Source organism: Macaca thibetana, chromosome 7 (assembly GCF_024542745.1).
Source record: "Macaca thibetana thibetana isolate TM-01 chromosome 7, ASM2454274v1, whole genome shotgun sequence".
NCBI classification, from domain to species: Eukaryota; Metazoa; Chordata; class Mammalia; order Primates; family Cercopithecidae; genus Macaca; species Macaca thibetana.
The window spans coordinates 26,454,993-26,477,819 of record NC_065584.1 but is presented as its reverse complement, the minus strand read 5'-3'; the positions used below and the strand labels follow the sequence as shown (position 1 = coordinate 26,477,819).

At 36.5% G+C, this 22,827-nt stretch overlaps 1 protein-coding gene across 3 annotated transcripts in view; it reads right to left on the bottom strand.

Annotated features, from left to right (window-relative positions):
• Positions 1 to 1,442: 1,442 nt before the first annotated feature.
• GTF2A1 (general transcription factor IIA subunit 1) overlaps positions 1,443 to 22,827 on the bottom strand; it is a 48,410-nt gene continuing 27,025 nt past the window's right edge. For all 3 annotated transcript variants that reach the window (XM_050798643.1, XM_050798642.1, XM_050798644.1), the window contains 4 exons: positions 22,236 to 22,369; positions 18,622 to 18,942; positions 11,599 to 11,688; positions 1,443 to 6,316 (listed from right to left, as the gene is read on the bottom strand). In XM_050798643.1, coding sequence (XP_050654600.1) covers positions 6,209 to 6,316; positions 11,599 to 11,688; positions 18,622 to 18,942; positions 22,236 to 22,369 — 653 coding nt within the window. In that variant the 3' untranslated portion in view covers positions 1,443 to 6,208. The remainder of the gene's footprint in view (positions 6,317 to 11,598; positions 11,689 to 18,621; positions 18,943 to 22,235; positions 22,370 to 22,827) is intronic.

The window sequence follows — 22,827 nt, the reverse complement described above, 5'->3', positions numbered from 1 at the left end:
TTTGCAGCAAAAGTCTGCTCAGAAGGTTGCCAATAGCCCTCTTGCCCCAGTCACTATCACACCACCAGACCTGAACATACATAGGACCTCTGATCCTGCAACTTTGTTTCATGCTCTTAAGACTCAAAGTCCTGAGTGTAAGCATCAGTCTGACCACTTCTCAAGATTTTGGTCCCTGTTTCTGGATCCAGTGATGGGTGACTTCTTACTTGCTATTCTACTTCCATAAAGAGGTATATATTACCCTCCATTCTTCTTGGTATGAAGCAAGACAGTAAGGGTATTCTGACACTGAGAAGCCAAAACAACAAATGTCCCTTATGCATCCCTGCTGAAAGTAAACAGCTCTAAAGAGCTTTACTCTCAGGCGGGCATGGTGGCTCACGCCTATAATCCTAGCACTTTGGAAGACTAAGGCGGGTGGATCACGAGGTCAAGAGATCGAGACCATTCTGGCTAACACGGTGAAACCCTGTCTCTACTAAAAATACAAGAACAAAATTAGGCAGGCATGGTGGCGGGTGCCTGTAGTCCCAGTTACTTGGGAGGCTGAGGCAGGAGAACGGCGTGAACCTGGGAGGCAGAGCTTGCAGTGAGCTGAGACAGTGCCACTGCACTCCAGCCTGGGTGACAGAGTGAGACTCAGTCTCAAAAAAAAAAACAAAAAAAAAAAACCCCAAAAAACCTTTACTTCTTCATCTCCGGCAACTAACCTGGGTGAACTTTAGTTTTCCTGGTCCTACTTGCCCCACTCAGCAAAGCCACCCTAACCTATGCATCATTAGCATGGAGGTTCTGTCAACACAGAGAAGTCAATATGCCCTTTTCAAAGTGGAGGAGACATTGTGAGAATCAGTGATGTATCCGTATCTTCAGTGTTTGGCAACTGTTTTTCTCCCTAAATTAACTGGACAGACTCCGTTAATATTTGGAAAAGTCAATTTTTAAAATGATAGTTCTATCATAGTTTTAGCTTTCAGAAAATTCGACTTACTTAGACATATATAATCTAGGACTTTTTTGGCAGGGGGAGAGAGGGAGCTTAAAAGCCCTCCCACTGTTTCATTACCCCTCTCCCATACCCAGCACTCAATTTTCTTCCCTCTGACACTTTCTGCTGTAACCAGATGCATTGTTTCACCAACTTACCCTCCCAGGCTTGTTTGTGTTTCACTGACTCTCAATTTGTTTTTGCTACTTTTGATCGTTAATTTTTTTTCCTGGTGCACAAGTAATTTTAAATTATGCAAATAATTATGAAATTAAGCAAATAATTGTGACATCTGAGTGCTGACCATGTACTAGGCACCAGCCTAAGAGCTTTACATGCATCACACCTCATTTCATCCTCAAAATCTTGTCATTTTACAGATAGAGAAACAAAAGCCAAAAGCTTAAGCTTAATCAAAGTAGGAGCTTCAATTAAACTGCAAAATACAAGATTTGCTGGCAATAAATAAGATATCTTTATTATGATTACGTTAATAGTTAAAATTTGCATGTTTTCTAGATAGTCTGTTAACAGGATAAAAAAATACAAAAAGGTGAGGTTCTTAATGATTCAGCTGAATTAACTATAAAATTAAAATACCTGCTAATTATTTAGTATCTTCTAAAATAACACAAAATATATTCAATATGCAATACAAACCTCAGTAACCCAATTCTCCTAATATGCAATTATTTATAACCTCTGAACTAAGAGGACGTGGTTTGGCTAAACAGAGAAATAACAATGTTTTTATCCTAGGTAATCTATACTTTGGAGTAGAAATACTCATTTAATACAATATGTTAATTATTAATATTTCACAAGGAGTAATCTTTATTTTTAAAAACAATGTTAATTATACCAATTTTTAGTTATAATTTGTTAATGTGAATTTGCCCAACCTAAATTCCTGTGTGCCTGGAAAATACAACTTTTTAAAAGCTACTATTAATAATTTGCAACACAGTTTACTAATTCAAATTGACATCTCAACCTACTTATCTTTAAGGTACAGAATTTAGCATCTTTTTGTTGTTAAATGGAATTCTCATTAACAATGTAAAGCATTTTCCTTTCTAAATTGTATTTTATTCAATTATCTATAACAATGCCATATACTAGTAAGCAAAGCAAGCAACATTACTTTTTTTAAATAACATCTTTAATTAAAGTTTTTGCAAAGGTAGAATATTAAACTTAAAATAGGTCTTAGTACATCAAAATACTAAGTTCTCTAATTGTATTCCAAGATGGTCTTTAAAACATAATATCCCATATATCACAGAAGAGCAACCTTGATCTGCAATGAATTTTACAAACATAATAAATATATTTACGCCATTACACATAACAGTATGTACAACAGCAGTTGACAATAGTAGCTCAGAACAGCAAAAAGGATTAGCCCTGCCCCCCAAATCATAGTCCTGATGCAGACTGGACTTATTAAGGAACCTTGACTGAAAGAGTAATTACTAACTCAATGTGTAGTAACTTCCCTTAAAAGAGAAGAGAAAAAGTTTTTTTGTTCCTCAAAATAAACAAAAATGTTAGTTTGGTGTGTTCTTCATTAAACCATAGACAATGACAAAAGACAGAGTAAGGCAGGCTTAAAAAGGGAAGAATATAAACTTCATAATCATTTCCATAGCATAATAGAGGACTAAAATGCAAAGCTATTTAACAAACTCATGAGGAAACAAATAAAGCAACTATTTTTTAACTAAAGAATTCAAAATCTGCTATAGCTGATTCTGACAGGTAGGTGGAAGAAAGACATGAAATGAAAATGTACAAAGATGGATCAACAAACTATTACATTGCACAAAAGCTCAAAAAAAAGTTCAATATGAAATAATCGGAAAAACAGGAATTTTCTCAAGTGGAAGAAAATGCTAAGTCATAAAGAGAACTCCCAAGAGGAAATTACGTCTGTTTTCCTATACAAGGGGTATTCACCCTCTGGTAAGAATGGTGACATTATTGCTATGAGAATCAAAAATTACTCTTAGAGGGAGACAACTCTTTTCATTCCTCCATAAAAGCCAGGAAAAAAAAAATCTTTGATTTTCACTACAGCAAAAGAAAATATTCATATAAAAGCTATATGTTATTTCCTAAAACCAGAATCTATTATGCTCATCAAGCATACATTTTAATTACTACACACTGCTCGTCTTGATGTAATCTTAGAACAGAGTGGCTTTGCTTTTAAAAGAGGCAACAGTGTAAATGTGACATTATGATGGCATTTTAATTAACAGAAAGAAATGTGAACATTTAAAAAATAGAAAAGCCCAATATAAAGATCCCCCTCATATAACAGACATTTTACTCTAGAAATTAATTGCACATTAAAGAGTTGTTTTAGCCATATGTGGCACTCCACAGAAATTAAACATGCTCTCAGGCATTCAAATGGTCTGATTACACAAATGACCACCAAGCAAGAGTTTGTATACTGAAAGGCACACATTTCCATGTTTTATCTTGTAATTTTGGGTAAATTTTCTTTAGCACTGTTGATTAATGTTTTTTTAAGTAAAAGGTGCCATCACCATCTGTGCAAATCTAAACAAATCCTCTCCAGAAACCATTACTTATTTTCATAATACCAAGTCTGAACTATTTTCTGCCTTTAGATAAACATGCTACTTTCATTTTAAAATTCTCAAAGTGGAAATCCCTTGCCTTTTCAAAGGAATGACATTTCAATGGAACCTAATACGAAATGATTTGTTAAATACAATGTTAAAAGCATGATTAAGAATTCAAGTACAATAAAAGATAAGCAAGTGACATTCTTACAGCAAAAGCTACTATAATAAAACTAAAACATGCTATTTGATTAAAAAAGACACAATGCAAATAATATGTAAGAGCACAATTTGGTATGCAATGTAGCTTGGACCAGCCTTCAGAATTTTCACAGGTAAAAGAAAAGCATTTGCCAAGTATACCATAATTAATATGCAATACACAGGTGCAAATACAAAGGGTTATTTCCTGCTTCAAAAATAACAAAATAACCACTCTGAAAGCAGTGGTTGTTAATATTTGAAAAATAAAGTTATAAAAACAGGCCAGTAAACAATGCTACTATGAATACGAATGTTTGTCTACAGAGGGCCCAAGACAAGCTGAGTATCATACAGTAATCCAAGTTTCAGTAGCATAAAAACTACTAGATAGCCAAAGGGTTTCACTTAAGCAACACTGCAGCACTGCTGAATTTTTATAGGTAGTTCAGGTCACTGACGTAAGCTTTATTGAGTAAATACAAACCTACTAGCAACTATATTAAAGAACAGTTGAACAACAGGACTTCTGTGATGTTACTCCCTCCCATTTCCTCTTCTCTCAGTCTCACTAATAATAATATATATTCTAAAACCTCTGTGTGCTTTGAGAGTCGCAGAATAAACAAACTTCCCCTCAAAAAACTAATTAATATAGTCAAAATAAAAACTGTATTACCAGTTATGGCAGCTAAATAAAATCTAACTACTAGCATGCTAGACACCACCATTTACACCAAAGTTTAGAACATAATTTAAAGAGATCAAGGTGGTAAGCTGGGTGGGAAGTTGAAAAAAAATTTTTTGCCTTTTTTTAAAGTTAAAAGGTTTGTGTTAAAAAAGGAATACTATATAATAGCTCACAGTTTTCTTCTTTGTAATGTACTTTAAAAAGTGTTTATGTGTTACTTCTGAAAACACAAAGGCAAAAGGAAGACAAAAACTGAAGATTAAAAAAATATATCAATATACAAGTAACCTAAACACATGTAAATTTTGTCAAGATAAACCATGGAAAGTTGAATTCGTTGTAAGAACACAATGGTGAAGACAAGCATTCCTGCAGTTCTCCCAGGCAGCGAATTCACACTGAACACAGCAGTGCCATATTGTTCTTCAGAGCCCCTTACAGAATACAGACCTATGCATTCTTAATATACATATTACATTTCTATTATTTTTAATATACAAGTCAAATTTCTATGCTTTCTTCCCGATGTGCAAACTGGAGCCAACGTCTTTATTTTCAATGGCCTGGAAGGGCCACCAAATGAAAGAGAGGTAACTTAGTGGCCCACCCACCTCTTCCCCCCAGATTTTCCCCTCAAATTACAAAGTTGATTTTAAAAACTTGTTGAATTAGAATAGATTTTTAAAATTCTTTACTAGTAAACACAAGAAACTTTTATAATTACTAAATTGTTTAATAAAAATCCAGGTCCTCACCACCTGCCCTATGCTAATCAATGCACAGACTGTTTACTGGATGTTTAGCTTAAAAACTAAACACATTTATAAGCACACACTTCAGCCCAACAGGAAAAGTCTACATATATTCATGTGTATACAATTTCAGCTAGATGGTATGCTTGCAAATAAAACTATATTCCTGAGGAGCTAGTTTGGGGTTTCTTTTTAAGGTGTGGCACTAAAAGAAACAAATTAAGTTTTTCTGTAAGGAAATTAAAGTTGTCGTTTCAATTCCACTGAACTCCGACAAGACCCAAGTCTTTAATTACATTTAATAAGTATGAAAACCTAATTAAAATAAATATTCATTCCTGGGTCAAATTTTATCTCCAAACTATGATCACTGATAACTTTAAATCTTAAATAGATGTTTCATAAAGCTGGAAAGGAAGAGGTATATATCACTGAGGGAGAATAGCAAGTAAAAATATTTAAGACCTACTATGAGAGTTTTAAACTGTTTTCTTATACAAGTGAATTAAAATTCAACACAATTCTTACCCTTTTGTAAAAAGCTCACACGCAACTTTTACCAAATATAACCACATACAATAAGCAGTTTCAGTTCAATCTATCAAAACCGAAGTTTCTTCAGTTCATTCCAACAAGTATCTTCTGATTGAACCCAAGTTGGAGGAAGGAATATAGACAAAGCTTTACATGCTAATTACCGGTGGCAGGTACCTGTATTTAAAATCAACAATTATGGTTTTCCTACACAAAACCCCAACCCTCCCACCCAACAACCCCAGGTGCTACAGTTCCATGGCTTGCCAGTAAGTAGTGTCTATGTTGTCAAGGTCTATCTTTGTTCCAGTAGCTTTGCTTCTACTGCACTTTTCTGACATGCAGAAATGAAGTTTTGGTTGGCGTATGCCCCAAGTTTCAAACTGTCCGCTTTAAACTTTTTTTAAGTTTCTTTTATTTATAAAAGAAAAAAAGCAACTCTTCACCATTCTGCATCTCCAATGGCTTTGGAAAATATATAATCTCTTCCATTAAGATTCATAATGCCATCCTTGAGATGAAATTTCCATTTGTTTTTACTTCTGTGTATCTAAACGAAAGCAAAATTTAAAAAATTGAGAGATACAATCAGAAAACAGAGAAAACAAGTAACAAAAAATCCATACATACACACACACACACACACGCACGCACACCCACACCCCCCCCACCTCAACAAAACAGTATTTACAGTATTGTATTTACAAACTGGTTTATTCTGTTTTTGCAGAGGCAGGGTCTCCCTATGTTGTGCTGGCCGGGCTCGAGCTCCTGGCCTCATGTGATCCTTCTGCCTCAGCCTCCAAAAGTGTTGGGATTACAAGTGTGAGCCACAGCACCTGGCCTAAAAATTGGTTTCTTAATAAAGTTTTTCACCAAAAAACAAAAACAAACACACACACACACATACCAAAAACAAACAAACAAACAAATGAACAAACAAAAAAAAAACCTCACTAGGTGGGTTTAAAAACAAATTTATCTGTAATTAGTACTATTTTATAGCTTTTAGTACTTGTGTTCATTAAAATAGTTAAAAAATATTTCTTTACAAAATGTCTTCTCTCTCTACCAGGTTTGCATATTTTCAAGGTCTACCTCCAAAAGACTATCCTCCACAAAGTTTTCCCAAATCTTACCAGCTAAAACTATTCTTTTCCACTGTTAAATTCCCAATGGTATTTTCACTGACATTTCTTACATTATTTGTTAAGTAATACAAGTATGGACTCGCTTCTTCTACCAAAATAAAACTCCTTATAGCGCTCTCAAGACCTAACGTGGAACCTTATACATAGCAGTATTTTAAATATACATCTAAAGGATGCTAATCATCCAGTCACTTACAGCAGATTTCAAAAACTATGTACATCCACAGTTAAACAAAAAGAGCCGAAGGGCAGGCTCTGGGCACTCCCATCTTTGCCTTCACTTATAGTCCTTAGTTGTTTGTAATTCCATGGATTTGGTGGGGGAGAGGAGTTGTAAAACTTAATGAACTGAAGTGACCTTTCTTCCTTTTCCCAGTAAGTCACACTAATTATTTAATGTTCAGTTCAAGTTCCACATCTTCTGCAAAGAAGGCCCCATGGTTCTCCCTATTCTATGATCTAAAGGTACCTAAAAAAAAAAAAAAAAAAATCAACTAGTTCAGGCTTTCATTTTCAGAAGAAGAAATGACAGCTTGGATAGGGTTCAATGGCTTGACCAAAGGTATACTGCTACTAAGTGACAATCATGATTTTCAAGTCTTGGTCCAGTACTCTTTTTACTAAATCAGTCTGTTTCACATAATAATGCAGAAATGCTCAACAGGTACAGATATTTTCTTTTTCTTTTTTTTCTTTGAGACAGAGTCTCACTCTGTTGCCCAGGCTTGGAGTGCAACGGTGCGATCTCAGCTCACTGCAACCTCCCACTCCCAGGTTCAAGTGATTCTCCTGCCTCAGCCTCCTGAGTAGCTGGGATTACAGGCACTCACCATCACACCTGGCTAATTTTTGTAGAAATGGGTTTCACCAGGTTGGCCAGGCTGGTCTTGAACTCCTGACCTCAGGTGATCCGCCCACCTTGGCCTCCCAAAGTGATAGGATTATGGGTGTGAGCCACTGCGCCCGGCCAGGTACAGACATTTTCCAAGATCTCATTCCTAAAATTCCATGGCCTAACCTCCCAGTGCAAACATTCTTTATGATATATTCCTGGCAAATGGTTGTGCAGTATCTGCTTAAATACGATTAGAAACAGTAAGCAAAGAATTTCAAATTAAGTTATTCCTTTTTGGAACAGCTCTCTTGTAAAATCTTTCAGAGTTTACCCTTACTGAAATCTGCTTCTCCAACTTCCATTTGTTGATCCCAGCTCTGCTTTTTGAGACTTAAAAAAAAAAAAAAAAAAAATCACTCTATCAAACAACCTTCATCTTATTTGGAAACCACTCTCATGTTCTTCTTCTGGATTCAAACTTTTCTTACTTATTAAAGCAAAACAAAGCACAATAAAGGTAAAACAGCAGGTAGGGCAGAGACTGCTGGACTAAGAGCTAATTATACCTCTGGTCTAAATACACTACGTAAATGCTAAATGTAGCATCTTAAGATTGATGACTTGAATGTCTAACAGACATACCAGACTTGGCATGTCCAACCAGCTCCACATGCAGCTTTTCCTCATCTGAATTGATGGTATCACCATCCTTCTTTCAGAATCCTCATCAAAAAATCTTGAGAGTCATTCTTGATTCCTCTTTCTTTTCTACCACACATCTCAGAGTCAAGAAATCCTGTTAACACTCTTCCTTCAAAACAAATCCAAGATCCAACTAGTTCTCACCAACTTTAATACCATCACCATAGGCTGAGTCACCATTATCTCCCATTTGATTATAATAATACCCCCCTAAATAGTCTTCCTTGTTTCAGCAACCTCTGCTTCCTCCTCATATTCTGCTCTCTACAAAGAAAGCAAAGTAATCCTTTCGAAATTTAAATCAGTTCATACCATTTGTCTCACTGAAACCTTCCAGTAACATTCTAATTCACTTAAGAGTAACAGCCATGTCCTTACAAAATCCTTACCATCCACCTTCCCTTACTCTACCTCTCCACCTACTACTGTACTCTCCCCTTCCCTCACTCCAGTCCAGCCACACAGGCCTCCTCGCTGTTCCTCACATACAACAGACTCTGCCACCAGACAATAGGGCTAACTCTTTCCAAGTCTTTGCTAAAATGTCATTTTCTCCAAAGACCTATTATGACTATCCTATTTAAAACTGAAACCAAACCTGTCCTCTTTCCCTGATCTTTATTTTTCCATACCAATTATCAGCTTCTAACATAATATATTAATCTTTTATTATGCTTTAAATAAATAAATAAATAAATCCTAATTTATTATGTTTTAGCATCTATCTCCCCTGACTGGAGTAAGCTTCCCAACGGCAGGGACTGTTCTGTTTTGATCACTAGTGTATCTCAAGCTCCAAGAATAGTGCCCAGGGACATCATAAACAGTAAGTATTTGTTGCATGAAAAGACCTCTGTCTCCTCTTTTTCTTTGATTTCCTATAAAGTAGTATTTATCCTACAAACGTGTATATAAATGTATTTCCAGCATGAACCAAGTGACTGCAACCAGAAAGACAGTGGGCTTAACTAGCCAAAAACAAGAAAGTGATGAGCAGCCAGGAAATAGAGATTCTACAGACAAGTAAAGAAATTGACTGCATTTTGTCACAGGACAGGACAATTTGCAAAAAATAAATGTAGGAAAGTTTCATGGGCCAAATAATCCACACAGTTAACAATGAAGTCATGTTGGGTAATAAATGAAAAATATTTTTATATTAATAGAAGTACAAAGTCACAACTAAAAAAGCAATCCATTTCCTGGCCCTGAGCCCTTCATGAGGGAATGTTCTTAAAGCCAGGGGAAAGCCCTCTTAAATTTCCTAATTAAAAATGTGTTAAAGCAAGTTTACCTACATCTGATGCTATTTTTGCCAAATGCTGTATCAGCCCTTATCCACCCACATGTAAGCAGGAACTCTGCCATATTATTAGCATTTAACTAAGATTCTCATTTGATTGGCAATACAAGCTTTATTATTTCTTCTATGATCTCTTCTAAAATTCACTCATTGTTGACATTCTAAAGTTTAGGCTTCAAAACTACATTCCTGAAATTCAAGTTGGCTCAAACAATATCCAACCTCATTTTATGCAGTCACAGAACACTGCTATTCTTTACTATTGGCTAAAGACATCAAGTCACCACTCCCCTCCAATCTCCAGAGCAACTCATTTGATTCTCAAAATTAGACCTCTGCAAATTTTAAAATTATTTATCATTCAGCACACTATTTAGAGCTATTTTCCACTTATTAATTTAAAACACTAAAGTAATGTCTCTGGGAGCAAAACAAACCAATTTTAACATTTAAACTACTATAAGTACAGTTTGTGCCAAAGGAGAATACAACCATTGTCTTAAAGTAGGAAGACACTTAGAAGTATATTCTTCAGTCAGGCTAAAACAAAGGTCCTCTGTTGCCTGATAAATCTGACATCTCATCATGAAATTGTGTTCTGGATAATTTGGTTGCAAGGAGATCCTCTGAGACTTCCTAACAATAAAGATTTAATGGTATCTCTTGTTTTAACCTCATAGTCTTGCTCTATGTGTATCTAACAGGAAATTACACTTGTTATAATGCGCATGGTATATGGTTTTAAAAATAGTCTCTCAGAAGTCATTATGCACAAAAATGAACGCTGTAAAACTCTCAATGACCTTACTGTCTTTATTCTATAACTTCACTGGTAAAAAACTAGTCTAACTCCACCTTTTTATTAGCAAATAAGAACCATAGTACTGGCATTCTCCCTATAGATCTGTTTGAAGTAAGCACGGCTACTTATCACATTCATTTCCATAAATGCAACAGAATTAAGATTTTCTTCATCTATAAAGGAAACTTCATGCAGGGCACGAATTTTACATGTTCATAACTACATCTCCGGGGCCTAGAATAGTGTCTGGTACATTTCTGCACTCTATAAATGTTAAATAATAAGCTTCTGTTAGAATTTTCATCATGTGGTAAAAATCTCTACTAAAATTATAAATGCAACGTAATATTTGCTGTATTATAAATTTAATGATTGCAGTAAAAAAAAAGTATTCCAGTTTAAATGTCTTAAAAACAAAAATCTCAGAAGTAATACAAATAAATCTAACAAAAATACTTAGAAAGCAGCACCCTGTTTAAGAATTAAGAACATAAGGAATCAATGGCTAGTTTTCACGGTATCTGTTTTAAAAATTCCTTAATGTGAGCAAACTACAGCAAAGTTAAATAATATTTTAAATGATTTTCAGTAAAAATGTATCTGTTTTTAGTACTGTTCATTGCCTTAGTCTTCTCCTTAATAATAACAGTTATAGAGATTCAACTGAACCCTTCTAGTTTTGAGATAGTTGAGGCTAAATAGAAAACAGAATTATCTCATTGAGTGAGCTATTACCATAAAGGACAACCTCAAAGTGGCTGTTTACTCTGCTTACAAGTTGAAAGACTGTCTAAATAGAAAAAGATCGTAGCTCTTTTCATTTCATTCATAACTTATTTTTCAAAGGTAAAGCTAAGAAATTAATCTTTCATTCTATTAAAATAATCCACAAAACTCTTTAACAGTGTTTTCATACTATTCATAATGAATTTAAGAGGTATGAATCAGCTGCGCAAATGTTTCAGTAAGGCAGAAAGAATAACGTAGGGAAGAAATTACAACACAAATAACGTCAGTAATCTGAAGATGATATCCTTACCTTATCATATTGGCATACAACAACATTTTCTGTGTCAAAGAGTTCCTGTCCTTCCTCATCACTCACATCATCTTCACTATTGAGGGGCTCCTACAAATAAAAGGAGAGTTTATTTATGTATTACTATAAGAAGGCCTAATACTCACTGAAAAAAAATATAGTGACCTTGATGTTCTTTGAGAACCAAACGCCAAATGCATAATATGTACGTCATGAATTTAATACTGTCAAATCAGCTGTTTAACAGTTTGCCAATATTACTGAAATCTTGTAAGAAATTAAATATAATTAAATTAGTTAAGCTACGTAATTCGTAAGTCTGAAAAGATGTTTATGTTTATTTTCGTTTTTCTTTTTTTGAGACAGAGTCTTGCTCTGTAGTCAGGCTGGAGTGCAGTGGCGCAACCTCGGCTCACTGCAACCTCTGCCTCCCGGGTTCAAGTGATTCTCCTGCCTCAGCCTCCCAGTAGCTGGGACTACTGGCACGCGCCACCACACCCAGCTAATTTTTGTATTTTTAGTAGAGATGGGTTTCACCATGTTGGCCAAGATGGTCTCGATCTCTTGACCTTGTGATCCACCTGCCTTGGCCTCCCAAAGTGCTGGGATTACAGGAGTGAGCCACCACACCCGGCCTATCTTTATTTTCTTTATTCTTTAAAAACAGTTCAAGAAGATAATTCTCCACAATAACTGTTTAAGATGCCTAGAAGAGGACCTAATATGAAGGTTCAAAGAAGCTAATGGCACTTTGTACTACAAATCATATAAAACAGGTTAACAGTGGAGAAATTAGAGGAGAAAAGAAGGTCAATGCAATAGGCTAACAGTCTATCTTGTTGTCTTTACGTTAAAGAACCTGGACTCTAAATACAAATCAGCATGTTTAGCATGATGATGGTTATGGTAGAGGTATGAAGCGGAATTAAGACTCAGACTTTTTTTTTTCTTAAAGGCAGAAAGTAGGAAATCTCAGCATTAAAGAGAGTTAGGGGCCAAGATAAAACCTAACTAGAGCATAAAATAACCAACCATGTTAAATTTTGCTTCAATTGAGACAGAAGATAAAAGATGTAACTGAGATTTCTAATAAATGCAGAAAGAGAAGACAAAACGAAAGTAGAGAGGACAATAATCAAGACTATATTATGGACAGGCACAGGGGCTCATGCCTGTTAATTCTAGCACTTTGGAAGGCCTAGGCGGGACAATCACTTCAGGCCAGGGGTTTGAGACCAGCCAGGGAAATACAGTGAGATGCCATCTCTACAAAAAAAAAAAAAAAAAGCAAGGTATGGTGGCATATGCCTATAGTCCCACCTACTCAGGAGGATGAGGTGGGAGGATTACTTGAGCCCAGGTGGTTGAAGCTATAATAAGCCTTGATCACACCATTGCACTCCAGCCTGGACAACAATCTGAGACTCTATATCAACAACAAGAACAACAACAACAAAAAAGAATTATGTCTAGATATTCTTTAACTTAAAATAGGTATCATCAATGTAAAATGAAAAAAAATTTCTAGGCCGTGTGCGGTGGCTCACGCCTGTAATTCCAGCACTTTGGGAGGCTGAGGCAGGCGGACCACGAGGTCAGGAGATCGAGACCATCCTGGCTAACATGGTGAAACGCTGTCTCTCCTAAAAATACAAAAAAATTAGCTGGGCGTGGTGGCAGGTGCCTGTAGTCCTAGCTACTCGGGAGGCTGAGGCAGGAGAATGATGGGAACCCAGGAGGCAGAGCTTGCAATGAGCCAAGTTTGTGACACTGTACTCCAGCCTGGGCGGCAGAGTGAGACTCCGTCTCAAAAAAAAATTTTTTTTGAGGTAAAATTCTTGTTAACAAAATTCACCATTTTAGCATTTGTACATGTACAATTCAGGTGCAATGAACATTTATAGTGTATATAACATTCACCACTACCTAGTTCCAGAACATTTCATCACTCTTACCCATTAAGCTGTCACTCCCCATTCTCCCTGTCCCCTGGCAATCTATAATCTGCTGTCTGTATGGATTTGCATTTTTCATATAAATGGAATCATATGATATATGGTGTTGTGTGGCTGATGTCTTTCATATAGCATGTTTTCAAGGTTCACCCATGTTGCAGCATATACGAATACTTCATTCCTTTTTATGGCTAAATAATATCCCACTGTTATCAGTGCATTTATCAGCTGATGAACATTTGGGTTTATACCATTTAGGTATCATAAATAGGGCTGCTATGAAGAGTCATATACAAGTTTTTGTTGAAAAACATATTTTCAGTTCTCTTGTGTATATAAAGAGTGGAACTGCTGGGTCATATGGATAATTCTATACTTAATTTTTGAGGACTATCAAACTGTTTTCCACAGCAGCTGTACCATTTTACATTTCCACCAACAATGCACAAGGGTTACAATTTCTCCAAATCCTCAGCTACATTTATTTTCTCTTTCTTTTTTGAGTATAGCTATTCTAGTAGGTGTGAAGTGGTTATCTCACTGTGGTTTTCATTTGCATTTCTCTAATGACTAATGATGCTGAGCATCTTTTCACATGCTTGTTGCCTATTTGTGTATCTTCTTTGGAGAAACGCCTATTCAAGTCCTTTGCCAGTTTTTAACTGCGTTATCTTTTTGTTGTTACACTGTTTAAGAGTTCTTTATATATTCTGGATAGTAGATCCTTATCAAATACATGATTTGCAAATATTTTCTCCCAGCTACTCAGGAGGCTGAGGCAGGAGGAACACTCTAGTCCCGGAAGTCAAGATGCTGAGGCTGCAGCGAGCCACAATCATGCCACTGCACTCCAGCCCCAAAAGAGTGAGATTCTGTCTCAAAAAACAAAGATAAAAAACACCTTTTTAATCTACAAAGTCCACTTTTTCTTTGATTGCTTGTACTCTGGGTGTCATGTCTAAGAAACTGTTGCCAGCGGCTGGGCACGGTGGCTCATGTCTGTAATCCCAGTACTTTGGGAGGCTGAGGCGGGTGGATTACAAGGTCAGGAGATCGAGACCACCCTGGCTAACATGGTGAAACTCCATCTCTACTAAAAAAAAAAAAAATACAAAAAATTAGCCAGGCATGGTGGCAGGCACCTGTAGTCCCAGCTACTCAGGAGGCTGAGGCAGGAGAATGGCGTGAACCCGGGAGGTGGAGCTTGCAGTGAGCCGAGATCGTATCACTTGTACTCTGGCCTGAGTGACAGAGCGAGACTCTGTCTCAAAAAAAAAAGAAACTGTTGCCAAAGCTATGGAGATTTATCCCTATGTTTTCTTCTAAGAGTTTTATAATTTCAGCTCCTAGATGTGGGTCCCTAATCCACTTTGAGTTAATTTTTGTATATGGTATGCCATAGGGGTCCAACTTAACTCTTTTGCATGTGGATATCTAATTGTCCAAGCATAATTTGTTGAAGACTATTCTGTCCCTACTGAACAGTCTTGGCTGATGTAAAAGTTTTGCAACAAATAGCATAAATAGCAATATTCTACCTTAAAAAGATAAACCTAAAGTTTACAGATCCAAAATGTTTGAAAAGTGAAAGAATGAAAAAAGCTGTACCTGGCAAATTCTAACCACAACAAAGATGGTACAGCTCTATTAGTATTACACAAACAGACTTTATGGTTAACAAAAAAATTACTAGCAATAAATTAAGACATATGATCATAAATGGTTCAATTCACTGAGAAAAAAACAATGAATGTGAAACTTACATGCACCTGTTTTGAGGCTCAAAATATAAAAAGGAAAAATGGCAGAAAAACAAGAAGAAACGTATCAACTACCATAGTAGGAGACATGAACATATCTCACTCAGTAGTAAAAAATGGATCAAGTGGCCGGGCCCGGTGGCTCACGCCTGTAATCCCAGCACTTTGAGAGGCCGAGGTGGGCGGATCACAAGGTTAGGAAATCGAGCCCATCCTGGCTAACATGGTGAAACCCCATCTCTACTAAAAATACAAAAAATTAGGGGGACGAGGTGGCAGGCGCCTGTAGTCCCACCTGCTCAGGAGGCTGAGGCAGGAGAATGGCATGAATCTGGGGGGTGGAGCTGCAGTGAGCCGAGATCATGCCACTGCGCTCCAGGCTGGGCGACAGAGCAAGACTCCGTCTCAAAAAAAGAAAAGAAAAGAAAAGAAAGGATCAAGCACACAAAAAATATCAAGGATACACAAAGAGCATCTGAGCAAACCTACTGCCAGTGTAAAAATGTAAGTCTAACAGACACATACAAGTACCAAACAGGTGCAGAAAACACATTCTTTTCAAAGCATATACAAAAACCAAAAACCAAAAACTGACCAAATCAAGCAAGTCTCAAGCAATTTCAAAGGATTCACACATCACACAGATCATATTCTTTACAAACAAAACAGTTAAGTCAGAATAGAATAGAAAAGAATAAAATGGGAAAAACACACTAGAGAGAATAAAGCTAAAAGTTTAGTCTTTGAAAACACTGATGAAATCTACACACCCCTGACAAGACTGAACAGGAAAAAAAGAGATGGCACAATAATTATATCAGGAATGAAGATGACAAAGGATTCTGGCATCAAAAAGACAATATCATGATTCACTTTATGTTAATCAACTTGAAAATTTAGATAAATATACAGAGAGTCCTAGAAAAACATAATTTATCAAAAAGGTCTCAAACGGAAACAAAATACTTGAAGGGCATGAGATTACTAGACCCAGGTATCTGTAGTGGCATGTTTTAATAAATATCAACAGAAGAATAAAATACAATCTTTGAAAAAAAAAAAAGAGCTCAAAATAGAGGAAACATGTCCCCAAATTCATTTTATAAAGCTAATGTAACCTGAAAACCTCATAAGAGAATGAGAACAGAAAATCACAGACAGTATCTATCACTCATAAGTATCTACAAAAAAGGCCCCAACAAAATGAATTCAGTAATTGATAAAAAGAGAAATATAAAATGATCAAGTTATGCTACCCCAGGAATACAAGATTGGTTTACAAATAGAAAATTAATTAATGAAATTCATTATAAATAACATTACAGTGAGAAATTACACAATCAATCATCGCAGAAAAACTGTTTAATTAAATGCAACATCCGCTTACAGTTTAAAAAACAAAGCAATGCAAAGAAGGGAATGTACTTAAACCTGATGAAGATATCCATTTTAAAAAAGAAAAAAAAAAACCCACAATGAACATTAAATTTAACAGTGACGCATGGCAAAGATTAATTTTCAGTTTCAGAAGAAGAGAACGGTGCCTGCTATCACCATTTCTAATCAATATTGTTCTGGAAGGCTTAGCCAACAAGCCACAAAAAAACTGCCATTCTTCATATAAGATGTGAATGTCTACACAGAAGACACAAAAGAATCTACAGATACATTATGAGGACTAACAAAAGACATTAGGAAGGTGGCTGGTTCAAGGATGAATATTAAACGCTCTACATATTTCCATACTACCAATAAACAACTGGAAAAGGTAATAAAACATGTTACTTAGAGTAGCATTCAAACTATAAAGAATTTAGGGGGGAATATGGGCAAGAGACCTCAATAAGCACTTCCACACAAAACACAAATATCAAATAAATATACAAAAAGAGGCTAAAACTCCTAAGTGAGGAAATGCTAACTAAAACCAAAATGAAATACTATTTTCTACCTATCAGACCAGCAAAAATTAGGAAGCCTGACACTATTAGGTATTGATAAGGCAGTATGGACATCTGCACAATTATGTACTGAATGGCAGAAGTGATTTGGCATTTTATTGTAAAGTTGCAGAAGTGCATGCCTTAGGAGCCAGAAGTTCAATGTTTAGGTATAAAATTTAGAGAACCTCTTGCATTTGTGTCCCCAGAAGACATACACTACAATATTTTATAACTGTTTGTAACAGTAAACAATTAGAAACAATCCTGATGTCCACTGGATTAGAAAAATTGATAAATAAAATTATGATATATTCAGCAATGAAAATAATTATAGCTATAAGCAACAACTTGGATAAACCTCAGGAATATTATTTTGAGGCAAAAAAACCAACTTGCAGAAGAATACATAATTACTTCACTTACGTTATAAACATGCAAAACTAAACAATAAGCTATTTAGGAATATAAATATATATGGTAAAATATAAAAGCAATTAATAATCAACACAAATGTATGAGCAAAGGTACTTTGATGGCCTAGGAAAGAATATGGGATTAGGGAGAGGCACCCAAGGCGCTTTAAATAATGGAATTTTATTTTAACCAGATGGTGGGCACCAGGATGATTTTTATCTTGAAACATTTCTATTCATTTGTGTCTATTCAATATTCAATAATAAACTATGTTTTCTTTAGAAAAAAAAAATTACTTAATTTAGAAGAACTTTGTACTAAGAAACAAGAAGACTGCATTTTAGGCTAACAAAGGCAATTAAAATGAAAACTGTGGTGGGACAAATAGTTTTTGGAGCCTAGTAACTAAGCTGGAATAGTGAGGAAAACAAAGGCATACTTACATGCTTCTAGAAGAACACAGACATTAAGGGTACATGGGTTTTTAAGGAAATGGTACAGAACATGGACCAAAAGGTTTTAAATATTTAATAAATTTGTGACATTTGGTTCTTGAGTTTGCTCTCTCCCCAAATGTTGCCATGCTTTTTATATTACTGAAGCAAAAGCTTAACCACATCTATTTATCTACCAATGTCTTATGTTTAAGCCACATTATAAATGTGTAAGCCAGAGTTAGAATTACCTGTACTCTTTACTACACATATTAATACAATTTAATTTGTTATAATTTATTACCAGCTATATGAAATAGTTGTATTTTATGAAGATAAATATAGCCAGAATATAAAAACCTTACTAAAGTTAAATCAATCTAACTTTATCTTTAAAATCTTACGTTGTATAGCACCTGTCTCTGAAAAAATAGGATATAATTTACCAGTTTTGCACCAACTAAAAATGGAAATAATCAAGTAGATTATCATTGTAAGTATTTTACTAGAAACTTACTTCTTCCACCTGCCCATCTTCAGCTCCATCTTTCTCTTTGTCTTCCTCCTCATCATCATCATAGTCTTCTTCTTCATCTTCATCTTCTTCAGACGATGTATCCCCAGTTCCATCAACTTGTAAGACCAATGGAGCTTGTGTTTGAGCAGGCTGGGCCTGCGGTTGCTGCTGGCCAGTTGCAGTTATCTGTGCTTGGGCTGGTGTAGGTGCTGCCACTGTCGTAGGTATAACTTGAGTCTTATTTCCTGTAAATAAGATTTGCTGAGGCTGGATGATGACTCCTGTCTGTGGTGAAATCCCTCCAGGAAGAGGAGCCAGTACCTAAAGCAAAAGAAAACCACATAACAGTAACTAGTTAAGAGGATCAAGTACGGTACACAGAAATAGGAACAAATGCTGAAGAATCACCAGAATGGCCATATTTCACACACAGTTAAAACTACTAAAGTACAAAAGCAATGTTTAACTAGTGTAGTGACCCACTAAATTTCCACTTTATCAAATTTCTGGAAAATAAGGATTTTCTAAAGATAACTGCTTCATTCACTGAGCACATACTATGTATATGCCAGATACCAGGCCAAGAGTTATACACTGCCTTCACATGAAGAACACGGGACTGAGAATCTGAAAACCTGGGTCTACCTTTTTTTTTTTTAGATGGAGTCTCGTTCTGTCACCCAAGCTGGACTGCAATGGTGCAATCTCAGCTCACTGCAACCCCTGCCTCCTGGGTTCAAGTGATTCTCCTGTCTCAGCCTCCTGAGTAGCTGGGACTACAGGTACATGCCACCATGCCCAGCTAATTACGTATTTTTAGTAGAGAAGGGGTTTTACCATGTTGGTCAGGCTGGTCTCAAACTCGTGACCTCGTGATCCGCCCGCCTCCCAAAGTACTGGGATTACAGGCATAAGCCACCGTGCCTGGCCAACCTGGGTCTACTTTTGTCTAAAGTCAGACATAAATACAGTAGCAAGTCATTTAACTTCTCTTGGCCTCTGCCATTTCACTGTCAGACTAGGATTAATGGTTCTCAACCCTGGCTGCAAATAAGAACCACCTGGCAGCTTAAAAAGTACTGATACCTTGGTCATACCACTAATATTCTGATTCAGTGTGAGATAAACGCTAATTATTTTTCTAAAAACCACCAGATCAGATTTCTAAAGTTCCTTTCCAGGTTCTGCATCTAAGATTCTAAAGTAAGCCACAGCTTGAAAAAATATACACTAACAAATATTAACTATACATACTATACGTATTACAATAAAAGAGGAGGACTGGATGTTTGATGTTTGTTACTTGCCATTAGGTTCAAGGAATGCAAAAATAAGACACAGAATTTCCTTTAAAACGCTTACACATGGTGTAACAGCACAAAAGACAAAAAAAAAAGGTAAAATAGACAAAGCACTAACAACTCAAACAGAGACAAGACGTAGTACAAATATGACATAGTGTTATGGGAACACAAGAGAGTGTACCAAATTCAACTTGGGGGACAAAGCATGATCAAATATTACTTATATTATTAGTAAATAATATTTGAGTTTCTGTTTGTGCTTAAAAGCAGCGATCCCCAACCCCTGTTAGAAACCGGGCTGCACAGCAGGAGGTGAGTGGTGGATGAGCCAGCATTACCATCTGAACTCTGCCTCCTGTCAGATCAGCGGCAGCATGGGATTCTCATAGGAGCAGGAACCCTACTGTGAACTGCACATGCAAGGATGGAGGTTGTGCACTCCTTACACCTGATGGTCTGAATTAAAATTTCATCCTGAACCCATCCCCGCTGCCCAGTACGTGGAAAAGCTGCCTTCCGCAAAACCAGTCCCTGGTGTCAAAAAGCTGGGGGACCGCTGCTTTAAGGAGATTAGCCAGGTTTTTCTATTTGTTTAGGGGAAGTGCAGGGAGTTGCCAGACGGCATTCTTAAGAGACGCATAACATCAAGTGAAACCCAGAAGTGAAAGCAGTACATAATTTTGGAAAGATGTAAATAAACTGGATTAATATTACTGATCTGATCTTGTCTCTATCGTCATACTATTTTACTGACATTTAAAAAAGAGACAGACACATAAACAAATAAAGTACATAAGTTCCTCAAGAAAATAACCATTCCTCTTTCATTTGTGCTCACAGCACAAGAATATACCACAAGTAGATCCAAGTGTTTATTTTGATGTAAATGCAGCTAAAGAAAATACCTGGGAGTATGGCAAGAAATAAACCTGGAGACTTCAAAGAAACAAGATCCACAAAAAGATCTTATAAACCATGTTGAGTTGTTTAGGCTTTTCTCAGTAGGCAATGAAAAGTTGTTAAAAGGTTTTAAGATTTTTAGAAAGACAGGCCAGGCGCAGTGGCTCATGCCCATAATCCCAGCACTTTGGGAGGCCAAAGAGGGCAGATCACCTGAAGTCAGGAGTTCAAGGCCAGCCTAGCCACCATGGCGAAAGTCCGTCTCTATTAAAAATACAAAATTTAGCTGGGCGCAGTAGCGCGTGCCTATAATCCCAGCTACTCAGGAGGCTAAGCAGGAGAATCGCTTGAACCCAGGAGGCGGAAGTTGCAGTGAACTGAGATTGTGCCATTGCACTCCAGCTTACGCGACAGAGCGAGACTCTGTCTCAAAAAAAAAAAAAAAAGATGGCTATAAATCAGCCAGGTTAGGAGGGCATAAGATAAGAGGCAGAGAAACCATTAAGGAGACAATACAGCATTTACTGACAAATTATGGACACTATGAACTAAGGAAATGAAAAGAGAGGCTGAGAAAAAAAAAACAGTGTCAAACATATTAAGGGACTGCAACCATGGCAAAACTGCAGTTAAAGAAAAAAAAAGGCCACGTACAGTGGCTCACGCCTGTAATTCCAGCACTTTGGGAGGCCAAGGCGGGTAGATCACAAGGTCAGGAGACCATCCTGGCTAACATGGTGAAACCCCGTCTCTACTAAAAATATAAAAAATTAGCCGGGCGTGGTGGTGGGCACCTGTAGTCCCAGCTACTCGGGAGGCTGAGGAAGGAGAATGGCATGAACCCAGGAGGCAGATGTTGCAGTGAGCCAAGATTGCGCCACTGCGCTCCAGCCTAGGTGAAAGAGCAAGACTCCATCTCAAAAAAAAAAAAAAAAAAAAAAAGAAAAGAAAAACTATTAACAAGAATTGGTAGGGCTTGATACCTTGGATATTAGAGGTAAGGAAAAGGGAGGATTCTACACACCCAGTTCCAGAAAACAGAGTAAGCACCATAAAACTAGAGTCATGTCTGCCTCATTCACTCCTAAATCTCATGACCCTTATAAATAGCCCGAGACTCAGTAACTGCTTATTGAATAAAGGCCGAATGAACAGCTTAGAAGGCTGGAAGGAGAGTGCTGCCACCTTTGAGGGGATGAAGAAGGATGGGCACAGACAACAGTAATTTTTTAATACATGTTTAATACATGTTGAATCTAAGTTAAGCTGTATACAGGAGAAATTAGAAACAACTGGGTCTATAGCACTGAAGAACAGTCTTTTGTGCATATAAGAAGAGGGAAAGTACCCAGGGAATACATACAGAAGAAAACAGAACCCCATACTGATCATAATAGAAGATTATTTTACCTGCTGTATAACAGGAGCTTGTACTCCACCAGGCTGCATCTGTGGTATAACCTGTTGTTGTAGAACCACTGACTGCTGAGGCTGAAAGATATATTGGGCACCATTGGCTGCTCTGACCACCTGAAGAAGCTGGCCTAAAGCAAAAAGCATGCATTCCAAGTTATCATTTTAGCAGTGACCATCTCAAAAGAAATGAATTCATATTTACTTTCATACCACCAAAGGCACAAGAAATTATCAAGAAAACTGACAATTTTATTAAAGACTATCATTCATACACAGTATGCATAATCCTCCCCTTCTCTGACTTCTCGCCATGTTCAAATACATTCCTTAAAATGTTTTATTTTTTATATTTACATCCTCATTCAGCTATTTCCAACAAGGTTTTAACAACAGATTATGAGACTTGACTAAAGCTTACATTATCTTTGCTAACCTTAGGAGTCAAGAAAGAGCAATAAGATCAGACACTTTAGGAGCTGTTCATTTTTAAAGTTTTAAAGGAACAAAAGCTTAATAGCTCATTTAATATCTTGAACCAAACAAAGTACCACAGAACTTTGCTTCAAAATTGGTAAAAGCAATAAAA